The 24510-nt window shown below is 41.5% G+C and overlaps 2 protein-coding genes across 8 annotated transcripts in view; both read left to right on the plus strand.

Moving 5' to 3' along the window:
- The window catches only part of RSPRY1 (ring finger and SPRY domain containing 1), a 39117-nt gene extending 25583 nt beyond the window's left edge, over positions 1-13534 (plus strand). For all 3 annotated transcript variants that reach the window (XM_037408823.1, XM_037408824.1, XM_037408825.1), the window contains 7 exons: positions 868-983; positions 1748-1891; positions 4716-4827; positions 5827-5929; positions 7158-7310; positions 9711-9815; positions 10764-13534. In XM_037408823.1, coding sequence (XP_037264720.1) covers positions 868-983; positions 1748-1891; positions 4716-4827; positions 5827-5929; positions 7158-7310; positions 9711-9815; positions 10764-10860 — 830 coding nt within the window. In that variant the 3' untranslated portion in view covers positions 10861-13534. The remainder of the gene's footprint in view (positions 1-867; positions 984-1747; positions 1892-4715; positions 4828-5826; positions 5930-7157; positions 7311-9710; positions 9816-10763) is intronic.
- A 255-nt stretch (positions 13535-13789) lies between these two features.
- On the plus strand, positions 13790-23224 carry LOC119157714 (ADP ribosylation factor like GTPase 2 binding protein). Of its 5 annotated transcripts, none has more exons than XM_037408888.1 (7): positions 13790-13846; positions 14709-14822; positions 17069-17130; positions 18808-18914; positions 19592-19677; positions 20903-20999; positions 22121-23224. In XM_037408888.1, exons 2-7 carry the CDS (start codon positions 14788-14790, stop codon positions 22181-22183), a joined length of 450 nt encoding a protein of 149 aa, XP_037264785.1. In that variant the 5' UTR covers positions 13790-13846; positions 14709-14787; the 3' UTR covers positions 22184-23224. The 5 variants fall into 5 exon arrangements, with proteins under 5 accessions (XP_037264785.1, XP_037264786.1, XP_037264787.1 ...); XM_037408889.1 differs by having other exon boundaries at positions 13826-13896; XM_037408890.1 differs by lacking the exon at positions 13790-13846 and adding an exon at positions 13863-13974.
- Positions 23225-24510: the final 1286 nt, after the last annotated feature.

Here is a 24510-nt window from a genome sequence, read left to right on the forward strand (position 1 = left end):
GTTTGACAAAGCACTTTACTAGATCTATCTTTTTGGATGACCGATGATCATCAAATTCACTTGTTTAGCTGCACCCTTAAAATCACAACCACTCTAAGGACCTTGTAGTCTCTAAAATGCCTTTTAAATAAATTTGTGTAAAAGGTCTTGTTGGGCTTTATGGGGCTTTACCCAGCTTATGGAAGGCCAATGTTGGTTCTATTTAGTAAGCATCTGTGTAAGTGTTGTAGCAAGTTTGAGATATATGAAGGGTCTTAAGATAAGATCTCTGATATTGGAAATAAACATGCCTGTGTCAGCAGTTTGATACCTGGCAAGGTAAATGTTTCTGATCCTTCCATGTGAAAAGGGGATGCAGGGAATAAAGGGCTGCTTTGACTCAGTTAGTTTGTCACCTACCTGAAAACGAGAGGGTAAAAAACTTTAAATCCTTGTTTTCCCCTTCTTTCCTATCCCCAAGATCTTTTCCACTGTGGTGAATTAGAAAAACTCTACCCAACTGATTGCCCAACCAAGACAAATACAATGGTAAATTCTGGAACAGTGGCATCTTGGTATCAACTTGGATGCCTTACGTTTGCCTGTGAGCATTAATTAGCATAAATTATTTATATATAATTATTTTTATATATAATCCTAAAAGCATTGATTAGATTGTAGGAGCTTTAGTCAGAGGTGTAGGTTGTGTTCTTATGTTCAGAGGATATTTAGCACACAGTGATGCTGTTTACATGCAGGCAAAATGCCAGTGTCGCATTCAGTTATGCCAAAAACTAATAGCATTCTAGAGAGACTGATTGGCACTGTGTGAAATGTTTAAAATAAAGTTTTGCTGCAGCAGTGATTAAAACTAGTTTTATTTTGCAGTTTTAAAAGAAGGCAGGCAGTTTACATATGAGAAGGTTGATTTGACCAACATTAGGGCTATGCTGAACAGTAACGATGTCAGTGAATACCTGAAGATCTCGCCACATGGGTTAGAGGTAGGATATCTTTTCATGATTTCAACCTAAAAAAGAGCCTGAAGAAAAGGGCAGGCTTTAACTATTTTTGATTGCTCCTTGCCTCTGTGATTTCCTAGAAAGAATTGGTTCTCTGCCAGCTTTGTATAGAAAACTTGCTTTGTCAGAGGGTTGTAACATCGCTACAGTGATCTCAGTTGTAGGAATGTTCACACTAAAGCAACACCTGTATCTATGCCCCAGATTTTCAGAAAATTTGGAAGTTTTTTGAGGACAATGCTTAAGTCAGCTGGTTTTTCACTCAATTTCACTAAAATTGTTCACAAAGTATAATTCCTATTGTTTGTTCTATCTATTTTGAAAACCCCATAGCAGTAGGATTTTTGTCTCAGCCATGTGTGTTTTGGGGCTTTTTTTCTTCCTCTGTTACTTTTTTCTGAAACCTTGTTTGACTACTTGGAGATGAATTTTCATGTATTAACATTGAACACCTCTCTCCTTCATGCCAGCAGTCAACTAACAACCAGTGACTTGGGTTTTAGTCTTTAAATTGACTCTGTCAACTTTCTACGCTTTTTTTTTTTCCCCTGTGGTTTACCACTGGAATGTTTTTTTTAGTCCTGCCTACTCACTAGTTTGTGTGACAATTATTGCTCTATAGAGAGGTTGCTTTCTGTCTGAAGTGCCTCTAAAATTATGCTGGTGTATTCTTACATGCCAAAAAGAAAGGGGCTCGTTTGAATGCTAATTTTGTCAAAACTTAATTTTTGGATTTGTTTTGGTAGGCTCGATGTGATGCCTCATCCTTTGAAAGCGTTAGATGTACGTTCTGTGTTGATTCTGGAGTTTGGTACTATGAAGTTACAGTCATTACTTCGGGGGTGATGCAGATAGGATGGGCTACCAAAGACAGCAAATTTCTCAATCATGTGAGTACACGTAATGTCACCTAGCTGATGATGTAACTTCAGTATTTTTCTGCTTACACCACCTATGAAAATAGCTCTGATTATTCTGGGGTAGTAACTGAGCACTTGTGTTTCCTTCAATTTTTCTGTACTTTTGTGAAGCTATTTTTGCTGAATTTATTGGTACAAGAAAAGGCTGTACTGTCCTTGCTACAGACTGGCACTGTTCATACAAGTCATACATAGGTGCTAGCAGTGACAGCTTCTTATCTACTTGCTGTTGTCTGGAAGCTGCAGGATAATTTCTTGTGGCTTAATCTCTTGGAAATTCTTTAGGTAACAGCAGTGGTTGCTCTCTGTTTCTGGAAGCAAACAGTTACTCAGTAGGAACTAACAGATTATCATGCACGCACTTGTACGCAGGTCACGAAGCAGCCATTTGATTATGCTCTTTAACATACTTTCCTATTAAATTAATTATTTCTTTACCTTGTGAAAGTTATTTAAATTGACTCTGGGATACCATGGTATCATTGCTGCTACCAGCAGATTCAATGTGGTACAGTTTGGGTACATGATAGCCTTTAAATGAAAAATCAGGATTACAAAAACAATAAACCCTCTACTCTCTTGCCTTTATTCTTATAATAGAGAATAAGTGTGCTGTCTTATTTTAGTTTGCTTTGCTCTCCTTCTCATCCAGATAAGCTAGTATCTTATTCTTAATTCTAAGTATTCTTCTTCCCTACTGTTTTACTTAAAATTATTTTACTATTTTACTTAAATTATTACTTACTAGCATTAGAACAAAATGTGCCATGTGCACATGAAGTCCAAACTTATAGTCAATAATATCAAATGTTAGTAGAGATGTAATGAGTACTTTCTTAAATCTATAATAATTACTACCCAAAGAACTTCTCTGCTTCTCTTAGAGAGGACTTTGCATGTTATCTGCCTTCCAAACTTCCATTAAAGTTCATTAACATGCAAGCTAGGATTTTCATACAAAAAGCATGTATGGCCTAGCCTATGTCACTGACCAGAATGGAAATACAGTACTGGAATTTTAAGTTGGCAATTCTATGGGCTAAGCTTGAGTAAGCAATGTACCTGTAGCCCGCCCTTACTGTTGTAGTTGCATGGCTTTCTGTTCCTACTTGGAATTTAATGTAGGGGAAGAAATACTTATACACATATATATATAATGATTAGAGATAAGCAGTTAAAACTGCTCGTTTCTGGTTATTATAGAAAAAGTCATTCTACAGCTGAGTCAAATGCAGAAGCTAGTATGAAGATAGGCCAAATATGTGTGAGTAAATATTGATGGTGTGGGGTATGAGCGAAGTACATCAAGGAGACAAAACAAACACCAGTGGCAAGAAACCCCACAGGAATGGGAGAGTAGCTTTTATCACCATTTAACTTAAGTCAGCCTGTGAGTTCAGTGGTCTTGCTCCATTTCTTCTAACTATTCATGTAAATAGCATTGTCCTCTGCTTGTGTATAATATGCATATATCTCTACATTGCGTCCAAAGTCCAGTCCTGCATTTCTAGCATGGAATTGCAAGTGTGATTTTAAATTTAAAAACCCAACCAAACAGCAGCAACAACAAAATAAAACCAAAACACAACCAAACAAAAATACCATACAGACCTGTCCTGAGCACAGGCACTGTAGACTTGGAGTGTAATGGAAACTGTTTGAAATAAAAGGCTGTGTGTCTGCCTTCAGGCTGCTAAGAGGCTTAAATGATTATTTATATCCCCCCCCCCCCCCCCCCTTACTGTTAAGGAGCTTGATGTATGTGCAGTTTTCTATCTGTGCTTCCTGTACAAGGCATGACAGACAATAGATGTCACACCTCTGAGCGGGATGATTTCTCTGTTGCTGCTGTTTTGCTGGTGGCTAAATGCTACTGTTGTTTAAGTTCATCAGTTGTCTACCTGAAATACAAGGATATCTTCTGGGTATATCACAAACACAGTCATCAGAGTAGCCATATGCTCTTCATTTACAGCATGTGTAACAAAAAGACTAGTCCTAAAGATGACGTTAAACACCCATTAGATGGGCTTAGCTTTAATTTGGGACATCAGAGGCTTGTGTAATCAGACACTGTCTAGTACTTGCACTCCAGACAAACCGTGCTGAGCATGGGGACGTTATCTTCCATAATGCTTTCTGGTTTCATGTCTGGGCTCTCCTGCATGGCACACTCTTCTCCCACTCTGAAACTTAGTTTTGCATTTGTCTCGGACCTTGTGACTATCACTTGATAACCTTTTCACAAACTGGGGGAGGCTGGCACTGAAATAGACACAATATGCAACAAATTCAGTGAAAGAACTATGGGTTTGTTTTCCTTCTGTATACTCTATGTTCTGGTGGCTCTTGGATATCTTCTAGGGGAAGGTATTACAAGTTTGGGTTTTCAGGGTAAGAGAGTGGTTACGCTTCTGTGTTGACTTAAGATGTAAAAAGTTAACCTGGCTATTTGGGTACTAGCCTTCTCATTTTTAAATATTTCAGTAGACGAGAGTTTTGAGCTCACAGAGAATGAAAACATTTTGGAGACCGAAGTTGGACTCTATGATCTTAAGGCTTTTTCCAATCTAAATGATTCTATGATTTTGTCCCGTTCTTCCCTGCTCCTCATCCCAACAAAATTCCTTTTGATGTGAAAATGAAATGAAGATAGTTTGAAAAAACTATCTTAACAGCAGTGGGAGAAACCCTTCCTGCTCTTAGATGAATAGTTTAGTGGAATAAATGAAACTTTAGCTGCTCTGTGTGAGAAATGGCTGCAGATTGAAATGCTTTGCTCTTTTTTCTAAAGGAAGGTTATGGCATCGGGGATGATGAATACTCCTGTGCATACGATGGCTGCCGGCAGCTGATTTGGTATAATGCCAGAAGTAAACCACATTCCCATCCCTGTTGGAAAGAAGGTATTCGGTCCGCCTTCTGCTGTTTATCCTAACTGGATTTCTGCACAGGATTTTTTCCTTCTTGCAGGTGTCTAGAAGATGGTTTGTTAGTAGGTGTGAATAGAGCAGTTACTGTCTAATCCTGATAATACTAAATGTTTAATAATTATTGTGCCTTTACTAGTATTTGTAGTGGTTTAAACGTACAAGGTGGGCACCGCAGTCTTGTTCCACAATCTGTGTAGAGAGTCTTGTTCATTAAATGCTTTTTCTTTTCATAGGCAGAGTACAAATCATAGCGCTGACTAACACTGCTGGACATGTAATCATTAGACTTTTTTCCCAGATATTTGTAGTTCTATGGAACAGGGTTGAAATCTGTCTTTCTGAGTTTAAAGTTATTTTAGACTAGGAAAAAAACCTTGATCTCTTGAGTTAGATCTTAGTTTTTTTTAAGGAGGAGTTGCACTGTCTTGCTTGCTTCAAATTCTTGGTAAGACAAGGATAACTACTTGGACAGCAAAGTTCTGTTCTTGATCTCTGCTTTGAAATCTTGGTAGGAGTCAGCGCATGCTACGCTTGTGTGAACTGTGCTGCCTTCTCGTCTATTAAAAATTTCTCCCAAGGATGGCTAAGCTAAAACACCTTTTTATAATACACTTGTGCTAGTTATTTTTAACAAACTTTAGCAAGTATGTGTACCGAGGATATCTTCAACAGGTGCAAAATGGCCAAGGAGAGATGGAGTTCAGCTTTTCTTCTGGCTTTGGCAAATACTCTGCAATACCTCTACAACTATGTTGTATTAATGCTCTGGCAGACTAAAATACTTTTTTTACTATTTTCTTGTGGTTTTTTTTCTTTAGTTGCTATCTACATCAATTTTTTTCCTTTGTTTTTGCAATTTTGCAAGTAGTCCCTTTTAAGTGAGACAACTCAGCGAGATGTGTGATACTTGAAAATAAATGTTTCAGCTGTTGACATTTAACAGACGCAAAATCTTTTTGTTTTGCATGTAAGGAGACACAATAGGATTTCTACTAGACTTGCAAGAAAAGCAAATGATCTTCTATTTAAATGGAAACCAGCTTCCTGCTGAGAAACAAGTATTTTCATCTGCTGTGTAAGTATGTGCTCATTTGGAAGGACAGTGACCTGTATGGATAACTGTTTTAATTATATGAAGTGTTTCCCATTTGAGATGTAAATTCATATTTGCTTACCTGAAGCCATCGTGAAGCAGGTTTCCCAGTTGAAAGTTGCTTAGAAATCAAGGAGAAGGATATAATTTTACAGGTGGATTTCAGGGTCCATTTTTCAGGCCTTTCCAAAGGTAGATTCAACTTGCTGGCTTCTACTGTTGAACTAGTACAGGACTGAGGTAGAATGAGGCTATAGCAAAGATGAACAAACTTCTAGTAATGCTTGAGGAGTTTTTGATGTTCTAAAACAATAAAGCTTCAGTCCTGTAAATGCTGAAGAGTGCATATTAACTTACTGCTGTTCACTGGAGCCAGTTCCTGTAGTAGGATATTGAGTATTCATGGGAGGATGTGTCTTGGTAGCATTACAGAAAGGAGTTAGGCTTATTTTGCCAACTCCGTTAAAATTAACATGTGGCTAGCTCCTCTGACTCAACAGATTCCATTACTTGGTTGAAACTGAAGGTATTATGCAACTTGGGCCCTTTCAGTAAATAAGAGAAAGAGGTGATAGTTCTGGTGTTTTTACAAGGTGTCTGTGTGGCTGTGAAGACAAGACAGCTGTCCTGAGGTAATCCTGCAAGGGCAAGGAGGAACAGATGGGCATGGTGCAAAGAGAGCTCGGATCTGGCTTCATCCTGCACAGGTCCCACGGAGCAAGTGTATGAGTTGCAAGTTCCCTAGATTTGTGCCTGCTCAGATAAAGCAGGAGGAGTGGTGGACATGGAGGTGTCCCTTGCAGTTGGTACTGCTCCTCGCAACTCCACTAAACAGCAGTTGTTTGGAAGAAAAATACTTTTTTCCAGTGCTGAAGAAGATACCTGAGCTGATCAGTGTTAAGAGGATCGGATTGTAGGCTGTTCAGATGTATGTATCTACTCTTATAGTGTGTGACTAATCCTATTTGTAGAGTAGACAGCCTTTATTTGCTGTCTTGGTAGTAAATTCAGAAGTAGAGAACTAAACAGGGTAAGTATGGGCAGCTGAAACGGAATGTGTTTGAGTTTTTCACTCAATTAGCTGTAGAACACTTCTATTGAAGGAATTTGCCTCTTCGTGTATTTTTGTCTGGTAATAGTAGTAACGTGTCTGGGAAGCTCTATTACTGCTTAAGTCATTCTAAAATGTCTGGTGTTCATCATATTGCAGATCTGGCTTTTTCGCTGCTGCTAGTTTCATGTCCTATCAACAATGTGAGTTCAACTTTGGGGCGAAACCTTTCAAGTACCCACCATCAATGAAGTTTAGTACCTTTAACGATTATGCCTTTCTGACAGCAGAAGAGAAAATCATTTTGCCCAGGTAATCCTCCTGTCTAGTTTGAGTGTGTTTGCATACAGAGAAACATATATATTTATATAAATAAATCCAAGGGGATTTTAATCCATTTACCCTCCCTTGAGGCAGTTGCCATACTGGGCTGTTGATTTTATTTTCTATTCTTTGTGTCACAGTATTACAGGGTTTCTGAATGTTGTTGATACATGGGTTTGTATGGTGTATTTGTGGGTTTTTTTTCTTGACTCTTGAAAAGTACATAGATACAAAAACCCCAGTTTTTTTCAAGTGTTCAGCTGTGGGAGCTAGAAAACTGGCTTCTCTTAAGTTGCATAGTCTTGTATTGTACTTAGTAAAATTAATCTTTTATGGGGTCACACCTCCATGGGTCTCTTTCAGAAAAGGATTAGACCCATAGGCTCCAGTGCAACTTCATGAGTAGGGAAGGAGATATACAACCAAAATCCATTGAATTAATTTTTTTGTAATATTAAGTTAAATTAAAATTAACTAGTACTGTACAGTAAACCGTTCTTAGTAAACGTGTCTCCTGCTGTCTGAGAATTATTAGGTTGGTTGAGGAGGTATAGTCTTAATCAAAAAAAGATGGTTTGTTTAAAACTGACCTAATTTGTGATGTTGGCAGCATGGAGGTACTGAATGATTGTATGACTTGAAGTTGTCCTTATTTCTGATCCAGGTGAAAATTTCCCCACCTGTGAAAGATGGTACCAACACAGGTTATTCAAATTTGGAAGTGCTTTCCCACCTAAAAATAAATTGAGCCAGATAGAAACAGGTTTGGATACATTTTTTCTTAATGTACCAAATTTCTAGTAGGAATGAAAACTAAAGGCGTTTCTGGTTTAGGTCACTAGTAGTAAAAAAATCTTACTGGAACACAAATGTTAACAATATACAGTGTAATCTGGGATATAGGGTACCCCAGATTTGCAGCTTTATCTGAAGATGGCCCTCTAGAGTGGTGCTGATTTATGTGGTTGAAATAATCTTTTGTTGCATCTAATTGAGTGGCAGTGCAATTTGTTGGAGGTAGGTACCCTTGGCTATAAGAAAATGCAGAGACCGGTTTTGAATTATCTGTTTGATGAAGTGTATTTGAGGTACTTTAGTATTTTATTTTTTTAAAAAAAAACAAAGTACCTTAGTTGTGGATCAGTCATGCATTGGCAAAGTTTGAGGCTTGTGATACTGTGTTTATGCAGAGAAAGGCAAATGCAACTTGCAAGACCATTTTGTACTTGCCTATAGCCAGAATAATTTACACCTGCTTGTGACTGCAGGCGCTTTAAGTGAGAATCCAATTTAATCCCTTAAGATGATCTGTTATCATTCTTTGTCAGCCCCTTTTCAAATTAAATGTCCTTCTGTCTTATTAGTTTCATGCACTAGGTAAGAGGTTTTGCAACTTTTAGCTGATGATCAGATGTGATTGTTATTGATGTCATTCTGGCACTACTCTTGCAATGTTAAGCATTAGCTGTGAGAGCTGTTACTTGGTTGTGCCAAAAGGTGTGTTAGGCCACCTGAGAGAGACTGCTTTCCTGTTGATGCCTGGCTGGAGAAACTCAGCCTCCTGTGTTAGAGCCTATTTAATATGTGATAGTACTGAAAGGCTCCATTCCAGTTTGGACACTTGCTCTTTGTGTAAACAAAGATCATCCCTGCCCTGCAGTGTGAACTGTTTGGAAATGGTAAGCCAATCCTGATTTAAAAGACAACTTTGATCTTAAAAGTGATAGGAAAAAAAGGCAAGGGCCTGAGTGGACCCTGGTTATCCATCATGGGACAACATAAACTCCTGTAGAGAGTTGTGCTGAATTAAATACATCTAGTGTTGGTGCACAGTCTGGGCTAGACACATCACCCTGCCATTGAACGGTTTTGATGTGTAGTGTATGTGTTCCAAATCGGAAACGTCTTACTTGATCAAACAGGGGATTTTAATCCATTTACCCTCCCTTGAGGCAGTTGCCATACTGGGCTGTTGGGTTTATTTTCTATTCTTCGTGTCACAGCGTTACGGGGTTTCTGAATGTTGTTGATACATGGGTTTGTGTGGTATATCTGTGGGGTTTTTTTTTCTTGACTCTTGAAAAGTACATAGATACAAAAAACCCGATTTTTTTCAAGTGTTCAGCTGTGGGAGCTAGAAGAATTGTAATCTAACATCCTCTTGTCCCTTTCTGACAGACCAGAATAGGGAGTCAAAGACTGTTTTGAACATCTCTCCGTGTTAAGCCTTTTTTTTGGGGGTAGTTATGATTGATACTTGTCAGCAGTAGTGTTGAGTAGTGCAGGCAAGTGTTGCATTCATTGGTCTTGATGAATACTTGGCGTAGCTATGGATCTATCATTTTTAGACAAACTAATGTCGGGGGGTTTGCATGTCCCTTTCTTCAGACACAGGCGCCTGGCTTTGTTGAAGCAAGTAAGTATCCGAGAGAACTGCTGCACGCTTTGCTGTGATGAGGTAGCAGACACAGAACTCAGGCCGTGTGGACACAGGTAAAACCTTAAAAACAATCCCCCCTGAAAACCCAAACCCAAAGAAACGGGAAAATGTGTTTGACATTCAGCCTAGCTGAGACCAGATGCAGTCCCTGCTAATCTTGATTGACTCCCCAGCATAAAGGAAAAACCCTCCTTTTAAGGATGTGACAAAAATTAAGCATAGCATTCTCACTGCTCCTCTCATCCTAGACCTGAGCAGATTTAATCCCTAATTGTGTGTGTGTCTGGGTTTGGGGAAGTACTGTGGCTATGTACATACGTTACCTCTAGGCTGCAGAGTCTTAATTCCCTGATATCAAAGGTTTTACTAATGAGTGCTTGTTTAATACTGCTGCTGTGAAATCCAGATTGCATGAGGAGAGCAGAAGATTCATTATATACTCATTAAATGTTCAACAAATGGGTTGTCTCAAGTCACAAATTCCTCTAAAAGCTAAAAATGGGACAGCAGTATGAGTAATACAGTCATAGCACTTTCCTGTCTTTAAGCAGCATTCCAGGAAATTAATCCAGTTAAGTCCAGATCCGTAGTGATTTTAGAGCACTCCTGGAAGCAGTCTTCCCATGGGTCTAGATGGTGGAAAATTAAAAAGAAATGTGCCCGGTGTGTGTCAACAAGAAGTGGAGTCAGCTTCACGCAGGGTGCTAGGACTGCTGTTCTCCAGACCGGAGCAAGTGTTAAGATGAACAGAAGCATCACAAGTTAATCCTGGCCAGCTGCACAAGCAGTTTCAGGTTTAGAGACCCTGAGCAGCTGGAGTTCCTCTCAAAGCCTGTGGATCCACAACACCTGACTTGTAATTTCTAATCTCCACACTGAAGGACTTACCTTGACTGTGCTTCTAGCAGGCTAACTACACTGCTTAGTGCTTCTGGGCTTGGTGTTGGGTTTTTTCATACTGTAAATGCAGGCTTTAACTTTTTTTTTTTTTTCTCCTTCAGTGACCTGTGCATGGAGTGTGCCTTGCAGCTGGAGACCTGCCCTTTGTGTCGACAGGAAATACAAACCCGAGTCAGACAGATCTCTCACATTTCATGACACGCGTGGAGAAATACCACGGACTTGTTATTAATGAACTCCAACCAATACCGAAAGGGGAAAGAATCTAACCAATCTTTACGCACATAGAACCATAGCCATGGCCAGATTTCATGCTAAACTGTAATCTGTTTATCTTAAAAATGAAATCTTTAATAAGCTATTTCAAGTTGCCAGCAATGGGAACTGCCTTCAACAGTGAGGAGAGCTGGTAGGTCAGTGTGCTATGGCTATTGGTTCCTCCAGGCAAGACCATAGGAGAGTGTCTCTCTTCTTCCCCCTTTCCTTTTCGCCTGTCGCAAGTGCTGAAAAAATTTGCACTGGAAGTACACGTACAATGCATTTTAGAAGAGAAAAGAAACATCTCCTAAAACAGGGCCGTTCTCTCTTGTGCTCAAAAGTCTCTATTTTTGGCAGAAGTCAGTACTAAAAAGAGAATGCCAATGTTTTCCTGTTTAATGTAGCCTCCTGCTGGTCAGAGACTGTATTTTTCGACAGTGGGTATTAAACTGCTCAAGGACTTAATCTGTACACAGACTGATTTGAAAAGACAGTGTGGAGACTATAGAGAAACACATGTTTTAGTAACTTGGTGATTCCAAAGAATGTTCTGATTTGTTTTTAAACGTTAAAAGATCGGTAGTATTTTCAAGTACATGTTTCTGATGCTTTTAACTTCAGTACCCACATTTTTTTTGTGAGGATATAATTTTCAGGAGGTATTCTTAACTAATTATAATGCTGGACTGGAATTAATTTGATATTCTGGGTATTTTTTTAAGGTATCATCGAACATCTTTTTTAATCAGTGTTGTTTTTGAAAGTTATATTCACTTTGGAAATATTGAGCTATCTTAAAAGACTGGAGGAGAATTTGGGGCCAGTTTATTTAAAAAAGTTATTTGAATAGCAAATTCTGTCTTATTCTGTAACTCATTAAAAATGCACCTTGCTTGACACATGTCAGTCCTGCTGTGAGCAGGTTTGGGGCCACACTTCATATTTTTGGTAGGGATCATACAGTGGGAATCTCTGCTTCACTTTAATTACATGTTTGTGATGTTTGTATGTCAAGGATCCATTTCAGCAGGCAGCTTTTGACTGTTTTACTAGGTTTCTACAAGGAATCAGGGTTCACAGCTGGTGTCAGTGAAATAGCACAAAAATTGTTGGAGTTACACTTATTTTGCACCAACTGAGGATATGACTGTCTCTTTCAAGACTTGTACAGGTTGGGTTTTTTAAATTATCTGGCTACATAGTAGAACTTCACTAATTCACACACAATTCGCACCAAAACCATCCCACTTCTTGGCAGTGATTCTGTAGCAGAGGCTGTTGTAGTGAATTCTTGTGCTGTGATAAGTGTTATTTTTAAAATCGTTAATTATCTTTATTGTACTATCACATATTAACAAAGCAGAGCTGAGGCTGCTTCTTCCTGCTGAGCACTTCTGCTTCCTGCTGACCTAAATAGGAGCCGAGAGCTCTGCACACAGGTCCCAGAATCAAGCTCTCTAGCAACTACTTTCACCTTCTGCCTTTGCTAACTCAAGGGTGCTGATTCATCCAGAGATTTAAAAAAAAAAAAAAGAAAAAAAAGGAAAGAGGGGAAAAAAAAAAAAAAAAAAGAAAAAGTGTCTCCATTGTACTTCTAGGGTATAATGCATGAATTAAGAAAGTTCTATCCATCATTTTCTTATTGACTTTTTTTTCCAAATATGGACTGAATCCATAAAACAGTACTGGTTAGTCTTTTTGCAAAAATGTGAATTCTCTTCCACCTTGGATGCCTGTTTTGATTCAAGTCAGACTGGCAAATCTGTGCCACAGGGACCCCATTTCCTCACTGATTGTACTTCATGATGTTTTGCTGTAAGCCACGTTGCCAGTTGGGGCTGAGTCCCTTCCTGCTCGGTGCTGAATGAGCAAACCTGTGAACATCATCACTGCCACAAGGATATTAGAATTTCAGAATCACTTGAAATGAAGTTTTAAATGCTTCCAAATGCAATGATAGGCGTTTATCCCTAAGGTACAAAGATACAAACCATACTTTAGGGAAGAGGTAGGACAGAACCATTTTGAACTCTGCCTTAATAGATTCTAGAAACTTTCAGGGCTTTGGTTTCCCTGGCCAGGATTAACTGAGGTAAAATTTTCAGAAGTGCCTAGGACTCCTGATCTGTATCACCTGCTCTATGAGACTAAGCTCTTAAGGCCCAGGTCCACAACGGCTCCTAGGTGTCTGGTGTCCCCTGGAGATGGAGGTGACCGAAGAGCCTCACTGCCTTTGTGGACACGGGACTAAGTGCCTGCGTTCTTTGTGGAAAAGAGGTGCATGCTTTGGAAAATTTTGCCCCAGACCGTCTTCCGTGCAGCTGGTGCTGGGCAGAGGGAGCCAATGGTGCCGGAGGAGGGAGCTGCGCTGCAGAGAACGGTCCTGTTCATTTCACAAAGGGAAAGACTGTGCGGTTCGACTGGCTTTCTGCTGGGATCGGCAGCGGGGACAGCTTTGTAAAGCTCGATCCTCCGCGGCTGGGGCAGCGGCCCCCCGGGTTGCTGCACCCCTCCAGCGGCGCCGGGACTGCGGGGGGGCGCTGGCCCCGCAGGCCCTCGCAAGGGGACAGCAACTGTAGCAGCCCGTTCAACAATAAAAGCGTCTCGAAGGCTGTTTGTTGTCTGTTAGTTCTGTTGCTTCTGGCGAGAGCCGCTCTGGTGCCGGGGGTCGCGCAGGGCGGGGGGCCGGGGGTGCCCCTACCACCCCCCCGCCCCCCCCCCCCGCAAGGCCGCCCGGCGCGCGCTGCTGTGCCCCGGGCGCGTTCCTGAGGGGAGGGCCCGCGGGGGAGCGCCGCGGCGGAGGTTTCGTTTCCCATTGGGCCTTCGGCACGTGGGCGGGCCCTCCGCGGCCGGCTCCGCTCTCCGGTTGGCTGCGGGCGGGCGGAAGTAACCGTTTTCTGGGAGACGGGCGGGCCGCTGGCCGTTGGTGCGGAGCAGGATCGGGGCCGGGGTCTCTGCGGTCTGGGGGCGCGTTAGGTGCTCGCCTTCCTCGGGGGGAAGCGCTGACGGGGCCTGGCCGCCCGGCCCCTTCTGGGGAGGGCCGCCGACGGCGTGGTGCGCTGGGGCCCTTTGCGAAGGGGGATGCGGGGCGGGCCAGGGCCTGCGCGCTCCCCGGGGCCAGGCTGAGAGGAGGCGGCGGTGGGTCGCACCCGTCCCTCCTCCCGCGTTGGGGGTGATGCCATGGAGCCGGCTGCCCCGTCGGCGGGCTGCCCTGAGGGCCGGCGTCGGGAATAAGTCCGCTAGGGTGGCGGGGGCAGGGTGTCCCCAGCACGCCCCCAGCAGTCGGCTGGCCCGTCTGCCGCGGCCCTGGGTGCTGGGTGCCCTGTCCCGTGTCAGGGTCAGCAGCTGCCTGCGGCCAGGGCCTGGCGGGCGCGGGCCAGCGCAGGGCAGAGCCCCTGGCCCGGCGCGGGGTGTCGCTGGGCAGAGCCCGGCTTGCAGGCTCTCTGCAACACGCAGGGCCGAGGCGGCGTCTTCATCTTGTCTGGCTTCTTTATCATGTGTCTTTGTAATAGTCATAGATGCTTCAGTAGAACAGATGTAAAGGTCACCTGAGACCCCCTTTACAGACACTAACCGCAGGTGCGGGGCGGGGTTGAGCCTGTTCTTTGAGTAGGCAGAGGGAATTCCTGGTATTTCAGAAAAGAAGCAGCAATAACTTTGGAAGAACATGACTTTGAAATTCCTATGCCTAAACATTAAAGATTAATTCCTGATTTCGCTGTTTGAGGAGTGTGTGGTAATTTAACAACTGAATTTGTATTAATGCTGAATCATGTGTTATTCCTTAGCACTTTGTCAAGAAGAAATAACCACAAACAGCAGCAGTATAGCAGATTGTTTCTTCTCCAGCCTGGTTATGCAGTAACAATGGAGACTTCTGATGAAGAAAACTTCGTGGCCATGTGAATATGCTACCTTCTGTGTCAGATTTTCAATAAGCTAATCACTAGTTAAAATATCTTGATAGGAATATAATTACACAAATGAATTTATACCTCACTGATTAGCAGATTCTGCTTCTTAGGTGAACAGGGGTGCAGAATGCAAAGTTCCAGGAAGGAATGACATCAGTTCAGAGTTCAGGTGAAGCCAAGCTAAATGTAACTTCAGTGAGTGTGGCACCAGATAGCCCTGGCTGAGTGATCAAAATAAGTACTATAAGGCTGAAAAAGTCTTTCTTTTTTTTTTCCCCTGTTAATTGTAAATTCAAAATTTTTCCTTTTCAAGAGCATGTGTTGCCTTATATTGCAGATTCTAATAAGTGACTATTCCTGTGTGTTTGAATGTGCTCCTTCTAGACATGCGAGACCTTTTATAGGTGGCCTCGACTAAATTTTACACTGGTAGATGCTAAGATGCTGCGTCACCCCGTGTTTGTCTGCCGTACTCTTCTCCTAAAGCTTGTGGCAGAAGGGGATGTGTGCTGGTGCCTCTGTCACTAGTTCACAGATCTAGTTCTTTCAGTCTACAGACTTATCGTAGATGGCCATGTGCTGGGGCTGTTTCAGCAGCACAGGTTGTGCTGGCCCAGAGTAGACATGATGAGGCGACAGAAGCTTAAACCACGAGACTGGTGAGGATGTGTTTCTTCAGGTATGCGGATGCAGGTGTTGCATAGAGAGATGGAATTGCTCTTATTTTGAAACAGTTAAAATTCCATTATTTACCTTACAGGCTTAAACCAGGGTTTAAATTAATACTTTAACTTCTCTGTTGCTGTTAGAATAAGCTATAAAACTGGTAGCAGTTATTTGGAGGGGGGAGAAAAGAGTGGAAATTATCCGTGGCAAAGTCTCCAGTCCTTATGTGTAAATGGGAAGTGATGAGCCCTGTTGCCTGAAGTCCTAAGTGTGATGCTTAGGGTATGTAATGCTTCAACTGTGCTGTGCCAGCATCTCTCCTGGAGGTGTTGTGCCATGCCTGCTGGTGGAAGAGCACACTTTCCCAGTTCCTGGCCTTGGCTTTGCTCTTCTCCCAAGGTTTAACAGATGTTAAAGATGTTAGAAATGTTGCTAGGACATTGCTTTGTGATCAGATGCCTTTTTAAGTCAAATATCTTTTCATTTTTCCTGGACAGAATGAGCCCTGTGGCTCATTATAGTTGAACTGTTGCTGGATTAATTTCACAGGAGTATTATTCAATAGCAAAATAACTTCAATGAGTTTTCAAAACTTAGTCTGAAAGAGTGTTTTGCTTTCTTCACTAAAGAGAAATTTGAAAGAAAGAGGCATTTAATTTTATTTAAATAGTGCTTTCGCTGATCAAAGCTAATTTTTTTTTTGTTAAAAACAAATGTTCTGTGAGACTGGTTGCCCTCATGTGTGAGAAAAGCCAATCTTTCATCTCCTGGAGAATATAGGAGGAGTTCATCCCCCCTAAAAATGATCTGTGAATGCTGAGGAGATCCTGTGGATTATTTACTGTGTCTAAACAAGCTGCACAATAATAGATTTAGCAGAGGGATCCAAAGTCCTAAAACGTTGGTACCAAAGATTTCTTCCCTGGATCACTTCAGATCCATAAGTGTTTACTATTTGCTTGTGAGAGAATGACCTTAGGAGGTGATGCCATTTATTTGTAGCACGTAGGGATTTTTCCTGCATAAGAAAAAAGAACAATATTTAAATTTATTTGGTTATACAATACTTGTGTATACACTGAGTTTAAGTGGTTTCACAAAACTAAGTATTCCAAAATAATCTCTGTAGAGTGTTTAGAGTTCTTGATCACCATGTAGAGCTACGCAGGGAAGAGAGCAGGAGGAAAGCTTGTGGCTGCAGCTGGGATTTGTGGGTTGGAAAAGGCTTAATTTGCTGTTCTAATTAACATTCTTTACATCCTTCTGCACCAGGAGTAGAATTACCTTGAAAGTAATGCCAGTAAACCAACATTTATTTATTTATTTTTTAAATCAGGCACTTTCCTGGGGGGAAATACAGTAGAGGCCTGATGAGCATCCCCATTAAGTTGTTTCCTCATCAGCGTCATTAATTATTTCGTAGGTTGAAACTAGGAAATTACTTGGCTATCTTGTAATTACTGGGATTATTTGTGCTTAGGCTTTTGTTAACACTTCTTAATTTTAACTTTTATTTCTGCTGTGGTTGAAACATGTATTTGTACAGTATGGTCTTTCTTTGCTTTCAGATCCTCCCCTTCTGATGCAGAGTTTGATACAGTTGTTGGGTATCTGGAGGCTATCATAATAGGTAAGATCTACAAGTAGTTGTAGACAACAAGATTGGTGCTAAATACGTTGCAAATTGCTCTTCTGCTAGCAGACATACAGAGCTAAAATAACCCCTGCCTGCTTCAGGGAAGCTTTTCTTCCTTTGTTCCCATGACCCCTAACCTGGCAGCCCAGTAAAAATATACACAAAGGTCTTTTGTGTGCTATTTGCACAACAGTGTGCTTAGGAGTCTTGAAAATTATTCTCTGCACCACTGCAATACACTGCTGCTTGAGTAAAGATACTTGTAAATCTCACGTAGAAATCAAAATTTTCAGGGATTTTTCTACCCTGTTGTAAAGGGGATGGAAGAGACTGTGAGAGGTAGGCTTCCCTTCCCCAGCTCTTCCCGAACCTTGGCTAACGTGCTTGTCGGGACATTCTTAGAAGCTGCCATGGTTTGTCCAGGCAATTTTGCTGCCTGTTGCTAGTGCAGGAGCCTTTTGTAATCTGTAATATTAAGTGCCTGTGCCGCAGTTTTAAGCGTGCTGCTCCTTGTCCTGTCTCTTCGTAACGTGGAGTATTTCCTCTGTTTCAGCAGCAACATTGTGTAACTGGAGATGGGTGTCATCATGTCTTGCCACTTTTCACTTTTTGAGACTGTCCAGAGCTGATTTTGTTGCGTGTGTAACTCACACGTTTGCGTACAACAGTAATGTGGCAGGACCTGTTCATAGCAGGAACATTGAATGGCACCAATCTCATTGTATGAGCTTAGGTAATAAAAGATGCTAAATTCTCTGGATCATAATTTTATCTGAGAAGTCAGTGTGTGCAAGAAGTAGTTTACAAGATACCAAGACAGAATTCATGCTACTCGGGCATCGGGTGCTTCATAAGAACAGCATATAATCTTTTTTACTACATCCTTCCCAGAGAGATGTAGATTCTGCAGCCTCAGTTGCCTGGTAATGTAGTTGAATCTGGAGAAATTCTAACAAAACTAATTTTGAACGCGTTTGGATTTAGAAAGCTGAGGTTGGTGTATTTTAATACTGTGTGTAAGTAAACTTTCTACCTTTCGTGTTGAATTCAGTGGTAATTTTTATCGTGTTCATTTTTACTCATTTCCTTCCACAACTGGAAAAAAAATGCCCAGATTAATTTTCAATTGCTGAAGAATTTCACTGATATTTTTTAAATAAAGGAAAAAAATATTTTGAATTCTTGTAGGGAAGAGGTGTTCACTTGGTAAGAAAATACAGTTGTTTTGCTGACTTGGGAGGCTGAGCAAAAAGGGGTTCAGGATAAATAACCTTATTAAGTAAACATAAAGGAGGAGGACTTCGTTGCTAATACTGAGTGTAAACGAAACTTAACAAGTAACTGTAGACCTTGCTAGGTGGACACATTCGTCCCATTTCATTCTGAATACACAGTTGCGGTCAAAATGCAGGCTGATGCGCTGCTGCCCTGTTGATTCGGCTTCCTTAACTGGAGTCACTCTGCCCTCCAGTAGCAGCAGCCTCTGTCTTCTCGCAGATGGGTCAGAAATAGCGGCGCAGCAGCAGCTGCGGTGGTGGTGTGAGTGACTCTGCACGTGTACGGGGCTCTGTGATTACAACAGGCAAGCAGAGCGCTGGAGAATGGGGGGGTTGTGTTACGAAGAGAATGACTAAACTCCTAACTGTATGGTGCGTTTGTGTTGTGGCCCAGATGATGATTTCCAGTTAACACAGAGGACGTTTATGGAGAAGCACTACCGGGAGTTTGATGACTCGGAAGAATACAAGCTCATCTATACTTTTATTTTTAATGAATATGTGAGATACTTTTTCCTATTTTTCATACGTATTGTTTTTTTTATTAAGGCTGGTGTCAGGTCCCATATTGCCCCCTTTACGTGAGGTTTAACTGGAGCAGAGCCAACATACTGCCTGCTGTATTGCCTGCTGGCTCTTTCTGAAGCACAGTCGTGAATGTGCTGTGAGCAAGAAAAATGCTTTCTGGAGCATTAGGTTCCTTTCTCTTTGTTTCACCTGGAAATGTCTATAGATGTTTTGGAAGCTGTGTAACTCTCTTGAATAGAAATCTAGCCAATCACTGTCATAATACATTTAACATTTGGGCATAACAAAGTTTTCTTCTCTAGTTGTTTTATTTTCTGTATTGGACACTCCAATTACATTCTTCGTGCAAAGCATAATTATGAAACTCTGCTGGCCTACTAGTCAATAACATTAAATGAGTTTAAAATAATTTATTAGATACAAATAGTGTTAGTTCTCACCAGTATTCCCAGCAGAAATGTTCAGCTCTGTGCCTCAGCGGTGGTGTAATTGAATTAGCAATGCCCAGCTAAGGAATGTGCAGTTATTCGCCCAGTGAGGATAATACAAAGTGTCAATAAGGTGTCGGTGTAAGTAAGATGTGCTGTTTTGAAATCTGCTCCAGAAATTTGTTACGAAGTTATAGAGGTGGTTTGTTTGGTTTTTTTCAGATCTCTATAGTAAAGAAATACATGGAAGAAAAGCTGCTTGATTTGATTCCTGGTTTTGATATGACTGCTTTCACAATGTCATTGCAGTAAGTCTCTGCTTTGCTTTTGATTGGGGGGCGGCTTATGTGCCTTTCAATTATTTTTATCTAGACTAAAGCTTAGGTTTGACACTTCTTCCTTTAGAAGGAGGTTCCTCTTTAGTTAAAAAAAGAAGTGTTCATGCAGGCAATGACTGACCACTTTTCTTGACTTCAGTATGTCCTCATACTCTAAATTTCTGAACTGTCATGCTGAAATATATTGGGTTTTAAGGGGTAGGAAGAGAAATGAGAATGAGAACAGTGGAGGTGTTCATGATCATTGGCATTTCAAAGCCAGACCTGTAAAAGGTTAGGTCTCATTTATCTCCTTCAGGCTCCATGTTGGACACTTAAATAGCCTGGTAGTCTTATCCAGAGTCATGTGATGAAATGCCTTTAATGCAATTTTTGTACAAAGCATTCAGAGAAGAGTTTGGTTTGTCTTAATCTTTTGTATTTGATCACTTTAGCTTAACCAACTTCATTAAGAGATCACTTCTGAAAGATCACTGGTTTTCCTCTTGAATAAGAAAATCAAATGTAGTTGGGAACTGAATAAAAATTTCATTTTTAATTTTTTTTTTTAAATAAGACATTGGGAAGTCACTATGAATGCACACAGTACACTTAGAAGGTAGACTGTTTAAGGTAAAGCTCTTTTTGATAAGAATTAAATAATTTAGAATTTTAAAAGGCAAAAAAAGCCCCAGGCCTTGACTGTTAGGAAAGTCTTGTTAAAATATGCTGATACGGGAGCACAAGAGTCTTTCTTCCAAAATGTTTTCATCAAAAGTCCTCTACCAAGAATCATCAGTGCAATGCCTCATTCTCAAGGGATGTGTATGAGCACTCTGTGCCTCTCCCCAGCCTTTCTCACCTTCAAGGGACTGTCTGCCTGTTTCAGTGCTCAAATAAGGAGATAAATGCTAGTTGGGTGTTACTTCTGTTGACTTAAAGGTCAGTTTCTTTGTCTCGTTTCCAAGGACTGATGTGATACTCTTACCTCTTGGATTTAGACAAATACAATATATATTAATGCACTTGGATTGGCAATACTGCAAGGCAAAATTTGGCTCAAGTTTTGCTTTATGATAGACCTGTAATAACATTCTTGTTTAAATTTTGATATTGTTCTACTCGTGCCAGTATCCTTTTTGACCTCCTGTCATTCTAAAATAACAACTTTATTTCCCACAGAATTTTTTAATTCCCCAACTTCTTCTCTCTATAGACAGCACAAAGATGAAATGGCAAGTGAACTATTCGATATGCTTCTCACATTTACTGACTTTCCGGCTTTCAAAGAAATGTTCTTGGATTACAAAGCTGTAAGTATGTCACGTTGTGTATTTTCATTGGCATAATGGCTCTTGTTTTTCTGTAGCTCTGCCTGAGAGTACCAAAGGTAGTGTTACTGCAATAGGTAGCAGCATTTATTCAAAGGCTGTACTAGGATCAGAAGAAAAATAACTTGACTGACTGGCTATTTAAACTCAAAAGCCACATTTAATAATTTCTAGAAAACATGAATGAAGCTGGCATGTGGAGCAGTTCTTCAGAAACACATGCTTTCTGCGTCTTTGAATGTTGCTTTCCAAGTGAACGCTTTTTCCACTGTGAGGGTGACTGAGCACTGGCATAGGTTGCCCAGGGAGGTTGTGGAGTCTCCATCCTTGGAGATATTCACAAGCTGTATGAACACAGTCCTGAGTGGCCCTGCTTGAGCCCAGGATTTGGACCAGATGACCTCCAGAGGTCCCTTCCAACACTGACCATTTTTTTTGGTCATTGGGTGTGGGTTTTTTCCCCCAGTCAGTCCAAAATTAGCTTTTCATTTGTGTTTCTCCTCCTCTCTGTCCAAACTGGATAAACAAACAAAAGTATTAAGGTTTTTGGATGAGCTTTTTCCTAGGGAGAAACGCATAAATGCTCTCCAGTGTCTGTCCAGTCATATTTGACAAAGTAGAAAAAGAGTCAAAGTTGTTGTCAAGAGTTATGCCCTCTGCCACCTCCCCCCACCCCTTTAAGTTTTGTGAAATTGGGGGCAGGTTGAGGACAAAGAGACAGTCCGTGTCTTAGCAGCAGGAATCGTTTCAATTGGGGTTTGCACCTTTGGGGTCTCCTGAGAAGCAAACCACAGAGCTGGTTGTCACTAGTTCCTTGAGCGCTAGGCAAGCCTGCTGGCTGGGCGTCCTTGACCAGGTGTAACCAGACTCTGCTCTGACCTGGACGTACAGCTGGCAGAGGCGACAGTGGCCTTACTGCAGGGATCCCTGCACAATCTCTTCTTGAAGTTTGGGTTCACATTCAGTCACAGATGCTCAGGTAACATGTAATTTTATATTGATTTGATGCAACAAACCGAGTATGTATTGCCCATTTTGTTTTTTGAACTGCTAATTCCAAAGCAGCACTGAGTCACAGATTTCTTTTTCTTCTGTGTTTATAGGAAAAGGAAGGTCAAAGCCTGGATTTAAGCAGTGGACTAGTGGTGACTTCATTAAACAAGTAATCAATAATCTCCTAGAGCAGTTTATGCATTACTTCCCTTCTGCAGATGAGTGCTGCTGCTTTCGTTTGGACACTAAAACACTAAAGGTCATAAGAAGCCGGCACTTTTACATGATGAAAACTCCTTCACCCTCAAGACTATACCTTCACAGGCCTGATGCTAGAAACATCTGTTTGTGAATTCTCATTAGTATTGTAATTGTTTTTAGTAAACACAGTATTTGTACACCAGCCTAACTGTTGCACATGCTGAGAAGCTCGGCATACTGAGAGGACAACAGATAGGTCTGTGTGCCTGTTATTGGGGTTGGCATCTTCACCATCTCCCCAAAATGGAGAACTTCTCAGAATCAAAAAGACAGTGTAAGAAGAGTATGTCCCTCCAGCTCTTGGAAGGACAGGTGTGAATATATAACCTCAGAGTCCCTCATATGTTTGTTGGTTTGGGGTTTTTTTTAAAAATACTTTGGTATGATCTTAAGTGCTATGGGTTTCGAATGGAAGAACATGTTTTAATATTCTTAATAGATGTTCTAGCATAAGACTGGCTCTCAGCTCTGACAGCTGGTATGTCAGTGTGTAAATCTGTCTGCTTTCTGGCTTTTGAAGTCTTATCCCTAATGTGCAGAGTTCTCTGATTCACTTGTTCAGGCCCCAGCTATTCTACATTGTGGAAAATAACCACGATAAACCAAAATCCGACCAATGTATTGAAGTTGTTACTTCCTTTTCAGTAGTGGCACAGCTGCTTTAGTTCTAGTAATGCAAGCCTGATGGTAGGTTGGGCACAGACGTGTTTACCACTGTGTCACTAAATAGCATGCTGATGAAAAGGCACGGTTTTGCTATTAAGCTGTTAGCAACACTAGCCTAGACAGTAAAATTATGGCCTGGGGTTCTTCGGTTAACTCCTTACCTCTTTATATAATGTTGACTTTTTAATGTTGGGAACAGATTTTATTGAATTTTAAAAGAATCCTGTTGACATATTTTAATTGTTAATTGTTGAGCTAATATAATTACTTGCAGCTAAAACTAAAAATACTCATCATTTTTTTTCACTGAGAAAAGTTTTCATTCTTTTTTTTATTACAGTTGTTTCAATTAATTGCTTTAATGGTAGTGTAAGTGAATACCTCAGGCAGTTATATTCTGAAGGGAGTCCTGTTGTATTTTAAGCAAGGTCTCTTGTCATTTCAGAGGCTACAAGGTGTGGCTGGGGATGAATTCTTATTTGATGGGGAATTGTGTCTCAGTGTTTTCCGTTACACCTTTCTGCCTCTGCGCCGCTCTCTTCTGTCTGCGTTTTCTGTGGGCTGCTGGCCCCAGAGTCACTTGTCCCTCTGGCACTCCTGTCACTCGCCCCTGGCTTGATGCATTTTCAGTCAGGCAGAGGGGCTTTTTAAAGAGATTGATTTTTTTAATATAATGAGCTGTGTCTAAGTCTGGCTGCACATTTTCAGAGTTTTAACGTCATAACAATGCATGAAGAGGCTGCCTTTGTACTGCTACTGATTTATATATGGGTATGTTCATCATTGTGGAAACTGGCTTGCATTTAGCCCACTGAACACCAGCGGCAGGCAGATCGGTCAGTTTGGCCAGTCGCTTTCCAATTCACAGCATCCCTTAGTGCAGTTGCCTCTGTGGGAAGCTGTTGGAACCTTCCCCATGCAGACCGCACAGCAATTTTGGCAGTGTCACTTGCTGTACGCCAGCTTTCCTGTGTAGCAAGATCCAGAAATAAATTGAAGTCATTTCATCTGGTTTTATTAGCTTGTAGAAGGAGGATGTGAAGGGAAAAGTGGCGGTGTCTGCTGGGCAGCACGTTAGTTCTGGCAGACACCAGCCATGTCCCCAGGGAAAGGTGAGTTTGTCGACTGTGGTGGCAGGGAGCAGCGTGGTTCTGCGTTCTCCCAAGGCACCGGTCCTGTGCATGTTCCCAAAGCATCTGCAGGCTTAGTTTTAATTTTTGAAGACCACTTGTAGCTAATGGGCAAAATTGACTCATTGGTTAATTATAGGGGCTGCTATGAACTCTGTGGTGTGTATGGCACCAAGCCTCAAAGAGGGAGCGCACCAAAGCCTTGGCACCTCTGTCACGTTCTTGTGGTCCTGGATGCGTGGTCTATGCGTGTGTGCATGTGTGTGTACACACAGCAAAGCCAGGTGGCCCCTGGGGACTTGCCGTCCTGCCTGGGGCTGGGTGGCCATGCCCATATGCAGCGGGAAGGGGCAGTCGCCTCTGCCAGTGACGCCTCTGCTGCCCGCTCCACGCCGCACCGCACGTGCCACCTTCTTGCAAGACAAACTACTTTTTCTTGACAG

This window comes from Falco rusticolus, chromosome 15 (assembly GCF_015220075.1).
Source record: "Falco rusticolus isolate bFalRus1 chromosome 15, bFalRus1.pri, whole genome shotgun sequence".
Taxonomy (NCBI): Eukaryota; Metazoa; Chordata; class Aves; order Falconiformes; family Falconidae; genus Falco; species Falco rusticolus.

Coding starts and splice junctions, on each gene's coding strand:
- LOC119157714 (XM_037408887.1), top strand. CDS start 14,683: ATGCTGAATCATGTGTTATTCCTTAGCACTTTGTCAAGAAGAAATAAC. Junction 14,823..17,068: donor GAAGAAAACTTCGTGGCCAT/GTGAATATGCTA, acceptor CTTTGCTTTCAG/ATCCTCCCCTTCTGATGCAG. Junction 21,000..22,120: donor TGTTCTTGGATTACAAAGCT/GTAAGTATGTCA, acceptor CTGTGTTTATAG/GAAAAGGAAGGTCAAAGCCT.